The sequence below is a fragment of the Neltuma alba genome, unplaced genomic scaffold (assembly GCF_004799145.2).
Source record: "Neltuma alba isolate B1F8T4 unplaced genomic scaffold, ASM479914v2 tig00003710_pilon, whole genome shotgun sequence".
Classification (NCBI taxonomy): domain Eukaryota; kingdom Viridiplantae; phylum Streptophyta; class Magnoliopsida; order Fabales; family Fabaceae; genus Neltuma; species Neltuma alba.
Window position 1 is genome coordinate 23205 of NW_021633399.1, and position 11271 is coordinate 34475.

General features: G+C 38.4%; 2 protein-coding genes across 4 annotated transcripts; one reads left to right on the forward strand and one right to left on the reverse strand.

Annotated features, from left to right (window-relative positions):
• Positions 1-10: 10 nt before the first annotated feature.
• On the forward strand, positions 11-3010 carry LOC114742327 (blue-light photoreceptor PHR2-like; the record flags this gene model as incomplete). The annotated part of the gene is made up of 5 exons (XM_028930602.1): positions 11-1033; positions 1697-1926; positions 2032-2133; positions 2553-2596; positions 2636-3010. Coding segments are annotated over 5 exons (1512 nt in total), but the record flags the coding sequence as incomplete, so codon positions are not given.
• A 2151-nt stretch (positions 3011-5161) lies between these two features.
• Positions 5162-10907, reverse strand: LOC114742332 (magnesium/proton exchanger). Of its 3 annotated transcripts, none has more exons than XM_028930607.1 (9): positions 10766-10907; positions 9158-9583; positions 8065-8240; positions 7544-7662; positions 7258-7448; positions 7019-7146; positions 6315-6531; positions 6020-6149; positions 5162-5657 (listed from the first exon to the last, which is right to left on the reverse strand). In XM_028930607.1, the coding sequence occupies exons 2-9, from the start codon at positions 9516-9518 to the stop codon at positions 5360-5362; spliced, it is 1620 nt and encodes a 539-aa protein (XP_028786440.1). In that variant the 5' UTR covers positions 9519-9583; positions 10766-10907; the 3' UTR covers positions 5162-5359. The 3 variants fall into 3 exon arrangements, with proteins under 3 accessions (XP_028786440.1, XP_028786442.1, XP_028786441.1); XM_028930609.1 differs by lacking the exon at positions 10766-10907 and adding an exon at positions 10598-10662; XM_028930608.1 differs by lacking the exon at positions 10766-10907 and having other exon boundaries at positions 9158-10487.
• Positions 10908-11271: the final 364 nt, after the last annotated feature.

Sequence of the window (11271 nt, forward strand, 5' to 3'; positions counted from 1 at the left end):
TTATCTTTGACGCCACGATCGTCTTCCAAAATCCTTGAGAGAAAATGGATTCCAATCTCCCGTGGCGGAGAACCAAGACCTCAAAGTCGAGGAAGAACAAAACCCACATGCCGTAGTGCCTTCCAAAGAAACCACCGTACCTCCATTTGCTACTGCCTCACTCTCCCTCTCTCTGTCTACTAGTCTCCCCTCTCACTTTTTCGCTCAACCCAAAACTTCTGCGTTATTCTCGGCGCACCCCAACAAGGTTAAGGTCCCTACGCAGGCTTCCTCGCTCACACACCTTTCTCTTTCCACTACTTCTTCTCCTCCGCCTTCTAAAATCTCCTTCAAGCCCACCATCTCCGCTAATCCCCTCCAGAATCCTCTCACTTTGGGTCCTCACCGCCCCTTGGACCCTTCCAATGGGGCCGCAATTCGTCGAGCTTCTATTGTATGGTTCCGCAATGATTTACGGGTCCACGATAATGAATGCCTTAACTCCGCCAACAACGAATCCTTGTCGGTCTTGCCGGTTTATTGTTTTGATCCCAGAGACTATGGCAAATCGTCATCTGGGTTCGATAAGACCGGGCCATACCGTGCCACATTCTTAATCGAATCGGTCTCGAATCTTCGCAAGAACCTTCAGGCAAGAGGGTCTGATCTTGTGGTCAGAGTTGGGAAGCCTGAGACTGTATTGGTTGAGATAGCTAAGGCGATCGGTGCTGACGCTGTGTATGCACACAGAGAGGTTTCCCACGATGAGGTGAAGGCTGAGGAGAGAATTGAAGCGGCTATGAAGGAAGAAAATGTGGAGGTTAAATACTTCTGGGGTAGTACTTTATTCCATGTCGATGACTTACCTTTCAAATTGGAAGATATGCCTACGAATTATGGAGGATTCAGGGAGAAACTACAAAAGTTGGAGATAAGGAAGACAATTGAGGCACTGGATCAGCTGAAAGGACTGCCATCTCGAGGAGACGTGGAACCTGGGGATATTCCCTCCTTAGTGGACCTTGGCCTGAATCCATCCTCGGCAATGGCACAGGTTTTGTTTCGTTATCACTCTTATGACTTACTCTGTTGTTTTGTCTACCTGTAGACATTATTATGTATTGCATGCCTGTTCTTGTATTGCTCTTAAATTGGACCAACTAAGCATTTTGGTGTCTCAATGGTTGTTTCCACTTACCGGGATGTTGGCTGAGATATGAATGGAAGCGAGTGTCCCCCCTTTTTTTTTCTTCTTTTTTTTCAATCTTAGAGTGGAAGTTGAGTTATTGTTATTCCGCTCGCAAGAGATTTCTAGTACTGTGGTGCTGTAATATGTATCTAAATGATTCTGCCCTTGACAAGTATGACACATTGGATATAGGCACTAAGCAATGACAGCCAAAATCTTGTCTTGATTGCTTAGCTGCGTATTCTGGTATGCTATATGAGTTTCAACCTCTAGGTCAGAATTTCGGGCTGTACCAGACAGTTATCCCATCATCTTTGCCATTCTGTGTTCTCTAACATCCAGATGGCTTTTAAATCTTGACTTTTATGCTGCCCTCATCTTTGCTTGGCATTCTTGTCTGTCATGGAGAATGAGCATGGATTGTTTATAATGAAGTCATTGGACCCTATATGACCCTATATTAGTTCTGAAGAAGAACTTGATTCTGCCTTTCCTGAAAATAACTATATTGCCGTTTTCATCATGTAGAATGGGAAGTCAGCTGCTAATACTTCTATGGCAGGAGGGGAGACTGAAGCATTGCAGAAGCTCAGAAAATTTGCAGCTGAGTGTGAAGCTCAACCACAGAAGGGGCTTGCAGATGGCAAACAAGGAAGCATATACGGTGCCAACTTCTCCTGCAAAATTTCTCCATGGTTGGCGATGGGATGCCTCTCCCCACGCACAATGTTTGATGAACTAAAGAAGACTGCCAGCAGGTGCGCGCTCAGATAATACTCCTTCCTAATGATATCTACATTATCACTTCACTTGCTAATAGGCTTTATTCTATTAAGCTCACAATTGAATTGCATGACTGACAGAACGATTTCTGCTTCATCAAGCCAAAACAACGGTGGCGGCAGTATATCCAATAACGGAACAAACTGGTTGATGTTCGAGTTGTTATGGAGGGACTTCTTTAGGTAATTTGAATCGTTACTCTCTCTCAATCTCTAGAACTTGGATGTAGTGTGACACTTTGTTACATGATAACGAATTGCAATTGAGGTTATCACGTCTTTTTTCCTAGAAATGTTGGGGCCCTGTGGATCATGATCTGATCATAGCTTTTTGGTCCGCCTTTTTTGAAGTCATGAAAATGAAATGCTTCTGATTGTTGTATTAGTTTACTCAGTAATCTACTGGCAACAAGCATTTTTTACGCTTGCTCCGTACTATGGTTCTCCCAAATTTCTGTTCAGTTCATTGAAAACAAACATATTCTGATGAAACTGCTTCGCAAGCTGTTCTCCTGTGATTGTTTGTGGAAACTCTTCCTGAGAATGAATGGCTGATTCGTCAGAATGATTTTGTGAAATGTGTCTGTGTGGGTTGTGTCCAGGTTTATTACCAAGAAATATAGCTCAGCAAAGCAGCAGCGTGAAGGCGCTCCCGCAACTGCATGTACGGGGGCACTTGCTTAAGCTGTGGATCTCTTGTTGCGTAGATGTAGCTGTGGGACTTGTGATGGCGGTTGTATGAAACAGAGATTTGGCTGTGCCGCTGCCAACCCTCCTATTATAACTGTTGGCGAATAAGTTGCCTGAGTATCCAAGCTTGATATTGGACTTGGTCATTCTGTCCATAGCATATCTTAGCTTCAATTTTCGCCTATCTTCCTTCACTAGAAGAGTTTTATCAGTATGTTCTCTGGAAGACTTCCGTTTTCTTGTTGCAATGTGAAATGTATTCCATCTGGAACCAAGCTTTTTCACTTCCCCATTTGTTACATGCTTCTGGTAAATGTAGTCGAAGGATAAAGTCAAGACAAGAAATATCGGAAAGAATTGAGGCGCAAAACTCAGGTCCATTGAAGCACTCCGAAAACACTCGTTTTAATCGCACAAATTAAGTGTTGGGCTCGGGAACCGCATCTAATTCTCAAGATACGAGAGGTTTGGCATAAATTGGAGTAGGGTTTAGATTGGATTACAACTTTTTTTGACAATAGAGAAATAAAACAGACAGCAAGAAATCTTAACAGGTCGCGCCGGAACCAACGAACTAAATACAGTGGATGAAATAAGTGAGATCCTAGACTCGGTGAGGGCTCTTTTCGCCAGTCATGGTGCAGAATATTCCTGGTTTTGCAGCACTTCATTTCTACTGCGATGTGTATGTATCATTGCGGCCTTCAATCAAATTGTCGTGGCGGTCTCGGACAACTCCTCCGCATGCCGCCTTATCTGATCGTTCCGACTAGGCACCGTCTACAAATACTTTGACCGAATTGAAGTGGTTTGCGCTTGAGTCTGCTGATTGTTCGCTCCATTTAGCTTAACCTGCTTGCTGCGTCGATCGCAGAACTGGTGGACTCGTGAGGTGTCAATTTTCAGATCAACATTTCCAAACACCCTTTCATTCCTGCTCCTGCGTCTCCATAAGAGCCAGCAGAGCACTGCGATTTTCTCCGCCCAAGTTTCATCCCTCGTGCCAATATGTTCAGTTAGATTCATGACACACTAGTCCCATAAATTCGCATTCAAAAAACTTGCTTCTGTTTCTGGAATGAATCGACAGCCAAACAAATTTTTCACCTCTCGCACAGTCACGCAAAACATGAATAATTGCTATCTTAAAATTTTTTGTGATGTAATTTTATTCGGAAAGAATTTTGTGGGAGTAATTTTAATCTTATCATTAAGTAAAAATGCACCTAACAACCTAAAGTATTGTCACACAACATTGAAAAGTAATTTGTTTATGCAATTTTGTTCTTGGGTTAACGGATTTTTCAGAAGTTGACGGTCAATTGCTCCTAAAAAATTTAAGAGCAAAATTTTCATTCAAAAATATTTTAAAAACAAAATTACAGCACAAAGTATTTTAAAATACTAAACTCATCTAGAAAATACTTAAGGTGAAGCCTGATCGATTTTATAACCAGGGGCTTTTGAGAATTAATATGCCAGAATTTTTATTTCCCAAAATAATATTTTAAAATGTTTATTCTGCCTTGCGCCTATTTTTCCATTTCTCTGAGTTTGTCCAGGATCCACTGATAGGACAAGAAATTCAATGTTCCACGTCGAATGCAAAACGAAACCTAGTGACATCAGAGTCTTTAATGATTACCACCAAATGCATGCTTTTCTCAGACATTATTGAGTAAGAATCTAGCTAATGTTTTAATAGAAGATACTGAGAAACCAGACATGACAATAACGGAGCAAAATTGTTTGTCCGTTTCATACGTATTTGGTATCAGATCAGATCTACCATCTTATTTTAACGACATTTTCAGCGTGATCATGGATAAATGACGTTTTTTATTTTGTGATGCTAAACTTGTGCGATTATTCTTCGACCCTACAAATACTTTTTTGCGATTTGCATCGTCTCGAATAATCCAAATTTAATACACTTTATTTTTATATTTTTAATAATTTAGTATTTTAATAAATAAAAAATTTAAAATAAATACAATTTCATAAATATGATTTTATTTACAACTCAATTAAAATTTTAAATCTGAATCATGAAAATTATATCTTGGTAACGCAAATCTTACCATACTAATGTTATGAGCACCATGATGCTGGCCCAAACCCAACTCACTACATTGGATGTCTTATTATAGAGGGAGACAGGTTTATCTTCCATTTTTCAATTATTAGATTGATTTTAAATGTTTGTTAACATTTTTTAACAGTGGAGAAAGATTTTACAATTTTGAGATTGATGAATTGGAAAAGGATGAGTATTATTTCGATAATTAAAAACATTAGAAACAGGTTAATTATCTGATGGCGGAAAAAGCAAAAGGTTAATTATCATCAGGAATCATGAATTTTAGAAATGAAGGGGCAAAAAAGAGAAGAAAACAAACACGCGCAGAGGGAGAAGAGAACGACAGTTGATTAATTTTAATCTTGTCAGTACTCATTTTTTATATTTTTAGTATTTAAAAAGAGTGCTGATAACAATAAAAACAGAAAAAAAAAATCCAAATTGAATATCGAGAAAAACAAAAAGATGAATCATTTCAATCTATTTAATTAACGTTCCATTTCTAATCACGGGTTACATAATACATAAACGAAAGGTGGAGAAGTAAGAGGAGGGATATGACTGAAGGTTTTAGCATGGATGCACAAATCAAAATCATAAACCTATATGAGGCAAAAGGAGAGAAACTGAAATATAATTCTATATGACCCCAGAAACCCGGAGAGAAGATAGCAGAACAAAAATGATCCAGAGCAACATGAAGTATATGCAGGTAATCCACGCCCAGCGCCTTGGCCCTCCAAGCTCTGCACCAAAAACTAGACGCCTAATAACCAAAACCGTGATGCACCCAAAAGAGGTAATGAAGAAAACAAGCAATGAAAAGCTTAGGCCTGAGGCATTCTGGATCCGCAGAGGCTGTCTATACGCTAAAAAGTTATATGCGGTGTCAATCAGCCATGGAACCCCAATGCCCACGTATATGTTCACTGAATTACTGCCAAGCAACAAATATAACATCAAGTTAGGAGCTTCCCACAAATTTTGATTTCTTCTTCGTAAAAGCAGCCATGATTAACTTGGGAAACTAATAAAATATCAAGATTTTGGTCTAAAGATTTTCTTAAGTTAGAAACACGTAATCACGCCAATACGGTAACACCAACAGGTTGAATCAGAAGTTGGCAAAAAGAAAAAGAAAAAAAAAACACAGGTTGAATAAAAAATCCGAAGTAATGATTTTTTTTTTTTTTCACCGTAAAAATTAGACGCGTTATAGGAATATGACTGAGAACCGTCTTCAACGAAATTATGCAATTATGTGAACATGTCCCAGAGTGAGATGCATATTAGGAAGACCTGCAAGTGATGTTTGCGATGGCAGAGTCCGCAGTTGTCTGGCGTTCAGCAGCTATCTTGCTTGCTACTAAATCAGGCCAGGAGGTTCCGCTCGCTAATGCTGTAAATGCTATGACATAAGGATTTATTCCTGCAAAACGGGAAAACTGAGAGAGGGACACAACAAATAGATGGAGAAATAGATGGTCTCATCAAAAACAAATGAACGAAGAATTGACAACCATATAGACGACTTTGAATAAAAAATTTACTCTAGTAGAATGGACTAGAAAGCAGGGATGAGTGAGAAAGAAACCTGTAACACAACTAATCATATTTGTAAGCTTAGTCACGATGTAAGCTATCCCACTGATGAAAAGTAGAGAGCAGATGAATGAAATCCAACCATGAGCTATATGACATGGAGGAACAATAGCAAACAGAAGTCTCCATGGTAATAGGAGCAATTGCCAGAAAATTCTAGCTGCGCGGAGATAGATGTTGTCCAGCTTTTTTGAATTTTTGCTTTCCAACTGTTGAAGAAGCAGAATGGTCACCGGAAATCAAAGGTATAAACTTCGTCCTCTCATAACTCATTCAACATAAAATGACAAAATATACTAATAAACAGCAAATACTATTGTTTCTAAGTAAATTACAATCTCGACCGAAGATCTTCACGGTTGTGCAATACTTTTCTGAATGAGTCACAGAGCAATCATTAACATATAAAATCTATAAGAAACTGCACCATTCTTAGGTCATAAGCAATGTACCCATAGAGCTTTATGTAATTCTTTTTATTCTTTTAATCTTTCTGCAAACTATTCACTGAGTTTTCAAAACATTTTGCCAATAATCAATCTCTTTCTATACATTTTATCAAGGTTAATTCAAAAAACTTTCAAGTTATTATCCTTCTCAGACATCGCAAATATCTAGTTAATAACATCCATGAATCCATGAAATGACCCATTTAATTTACAGAAGCTATGCTGTTTGTAACATAAAACGAATTACCATAATTGCATCCACAAACTGCTGTTTCCAAAGTCTACGAAAATAAGTATCACCCAACACCGTTTCCGTAGCATCGTCAATGGTTTCAGCATCATTCTCTGTTGAAGGCACTCTTTGATACAAAGGATCTGCAAATGAGATAAATGTAACACAAGATGGTTCAAATAATTTAGAATGTTTCTAATGCTGAGCATATATATCCGCAGGAGAAAAAAAAACTATTGTGATTAACAACTAACACTTCATCACATTAAGCCCCGTCTGGTAATTACCAGTCTCATTTTTTGAATGAACGGAAAAAATGTCGACAACATCCTTATTTTCTTCACTGTCATAAATGATCTCGGCGAACTCCTCATAGTCATGAGTTTCTTGTTTGGGAGAATCTGTCTCTTCCGGCACCCAATCCTCTGGCCTCTCACTTCTTGCACTTCAAATATCAAAGGAACCATCAGACTAAAGGACTGCAAAACCTCAACCAGTAGAGTGAATTTTAATAAAAAGGAAACAGGGAAAGGTGCATACAGAGGTAAAGAAATATAAGGCCAACGTTTGTCTTGAGCATAAGCATGAATCAACAGCAATCCATACTGCGCTACTGTCAACAAGGCCTCCCACAAAGTCACCACATTTGGAGTCCATACCTATGTTGGACTATTTGATGAATATCCACAAGGAAAAATTGTTCTTTCATAGTTAAAGAAGCAAACAGGAAAATAAGATGGCACTACTCGCTGACAAAGGTGCATGGTAGTGCCTAGTACTATAAAAGCACAAACCTGAGGAGATGCACAAGGACTTATACACGTTAGACGGGAAAAGGGGGGGGGGGGAGCACACCTATCAGCCAAGAGAGCAAGAAATAGTCTTTGAAGTTTTCTCGCACTCTCTTTCCAAATTTTCACATCAATGACAGATTCTACCAGGATTAGACCTCTTCGGAAGAATGAAGGATCAAATTGAGTATTTACAGATCAGGAAGTAAATCCGTCAAGAAAGAGAAGAAGAAAGCAAGCAGTTCATTGCTTAGATTTTGAAACTGTTACCTCCAAAATTATGTATAACCAAATGTAAGCCCAGAAGGACCAAAATAATTCCACGAGCCATACTCCTAAATCAGCAATCTTTTTTAGCTCTCCAGCTTTTGGAACAACTACACAAACAGCGTGGATTGGGAAAAGGTCGAAAGCAGCAGAACCAACAAGAGTTCCAGGACCCAGACCTGAATATTCAGCAAAGTTACAGATAATAATGAGATATTAAGTGACATCAATTTTATGTTCCACTTTCCTACCATCCATTGCACCTGATACATAGAACACCGTGTTGTCCAATACATGCTACAAAATATCACTTCACACGCAAAACATAGCTGATTTTATGCATGTATTCTTTGTCTTTAAATGGCAAGCTCAGAAAGTGTAATTTCAGACTATTGAAACTATTTTATAGAATTCAGCTTTTTGGCTGCTGTAAAAATAGTAGCACCATGCTCTTTTTTTTTTCTTTCCATTTTAGACTGTTAAATTGAGATTATCCGGATTTTTTCATTTCTATTTTACTTTATTTTATTATGAATCTTTTCTTCTTTACATTTGACATTTAAGACTTATTTTTTTAAAATAAAGTAAAAAACTAATTTTTTGACAGTCCACATCTGTTGTGACCGTTCTATGACTACACAAATAAAATATTTTTCCTGAAGCTACTGTGATGGTACTTATGAAACATGAACAACCAGATTCAGATGCCTCTTCAGACTCTGTAAAGAGGTCGTTATAACAAGTTGCGAAAAAGTGTGACAATGAGAACCCAATCGCTGACATGCAAGTAAAAACTATTCACCAAATGCAAGCCTGAGTGAGGAGATTAAAAAAGGACGGAGTAGTTAAATATATGGCCTCACCCGATTAATTATTCAAATATGGTATTAGGAGTAATGCCAAAGTAAATATATGACAAATAGCATTGAGAACTTATTACCCAAAATGGAAAAGCCACAAGAACCACAACTAGTGCAGAAGTGAAGCTACCATTTTGCCTAAACATGAAATCTATATCTGACTATGGAACTTAAGAGATAAAATCAAACTTGATTTTAATACGATATCATGGGAAAGGATATTTTGCAACACAAACCTCCAGCATACAGGTTTCCTATGTTTTGTATAGCATCAATGGTGGCCAATGATATCTGAGGAAAGCTAGTTCCGAAAGCCAGTAAGCTAATATCTGCAATTGTGTAATTCCATACTTTGTCATGTCTAATAACTTCAGCATGAGTAACGGGATCTATTTCTACCACCTCCCTTTTGTGCTTAACAATATTTTCCATAGAGCGGAAGAATCGAGCAGTTATAGCTGATAATCCAATGAAACAATAAGCAAGACCAAGAAAATATAAAAATGTCCGGAAGGAGTCTGCAAGGGCAGTTTCGCCGCTGAAAACCAAGTAGCTTTCACATTTCTCATGCTCCAGTATTCTGGAAACTCCTAGCATTCTTTCTTGCTTTGGTTAAATGCCGGCACCGCACCAATCAGTCCAGATTGCAGCGTTCAGAATTCCTGACAAAATAATTCAATAAGAAGACACAGTTAGGTCATCGAAACTATCTAGGCTTAAACGTAATATCCATTCAAGTAGAAAGAACAAGAAAGTTTATTGGATTAGTTAGTCGTGCAGAGGAGCTTGTCTCATGCAAATTTGTACTGAAGTAGTGTCAGAAATTGAAGACTTGAAAATTTTATTTTATTTTATGAAAGGAGAAAAACAATGGGAATTCCATCAATAGATGCAGATATAATATATGTGATGATTTTGTAAGCATGCTTATCAATAGTTAGACAATAAATCTGCCACAACAGGTCGTAATATAATTTGATAATATTCAGCAATGTCCCACTTTATTACGGCATGACCAGTTTGCAAACATTTTTTTCATGAGTGGGTTAACAAAAGCAAACTTAATACATATCAGATTAAAATAAAGAAAGTAGCCAGCCAGTTTAGACAGTAAGGTAAAATTAAACAGCTAAGTATTTATGACAAAGAGATGAGGTTGAGCCTTTGTTTATGTCTTCGCAATCCAGACTCAGCAAGAACAAAACATAAGACAATTGAACTCGAATTAATTCAAACTTCAAAGACTAGAGAACTTATATCTCTCAATTTCTCGCAGCGAATCGGCATGGTCGAATTTTGAAGAAAAAAGACAAATACTCGTTCCGGCTGTAAAGGTACAAGCTACCTAACTTAGTTCCAAAAAGCTAGTGAGTTATCTATTCATGGAAAAAAGTGTGTGTAGGTTTTCTAAATCATTTGTATTTGAAACTATTCGTGAATAGAAATCTCGGGAGTCGTATTTTATTTTTTAGATATGTAAGACTGCCCAGCAAAGTTTCCGTGCGTCTCTCAAGGCTAAATTGACGACTCAAATGACTTCCAACAAATGCAGGAAACTGAATTCAGAAGTTGAAACAGCGGAACTCAGTTGGAAGATGAGATCACCACGGTGGTCCCGGAACAGGGGAAGATCAAGTTCCAGAACAGAATTAAGGGAAAAAAAAGGTAAGACTGACAAATGCCGTCGTAAGTCTGTCTGACGACGGCTGACGGACGATGATGAAGGATAAAGGACGGCGGATGGCAGCCACAGATCCGAGAAGGAAGGCGAAGGCAAAGGCAATGGAGGAGGAGGAATAATGCCTATGCCCAGCCTAATCAAATCGTTTGTATCTAGTTTATACCATCGCTGTACGTGGGCTCTTGTGGGCTCTCTTCTGTCTCCCTCCTTCAATTTCCGCCTTGCTTCTGCTTCCTGCGAGTCGTGTGATCCCTTCGTTCCAAGGGACCGGGAGAGAGACGTACTGTGAATGTGTTCCCACCACGGGAGCCCCTGCCCATTTTTATACCAGAACTGATTTTTTTATCACCAAATTGATTCTGGAATCATTCAGACGCGAGCTAAAATTAAAAAATTACTATCATTAAAAAAAAAAAAATTGCTTCGCTGCAATAATCAATAATGCAACCCTCTTTTTTTTTTTTTTTGGCCAACTGCAATAATACAACAACTTATTATCCATCGACGCACGTGTGATTCTCCTCCGACTTGAAAATGAAGGACTCTGTACTAGCTCACTCGTGTATCGTGTTTTGTGCTTTGGCTAAAACACATTGCCACGGTTCCGAACTTCGAAAAATGAAGCCAAAACTGAAAGATTGAAAAATTAAAACAGTATGAATAATTGAA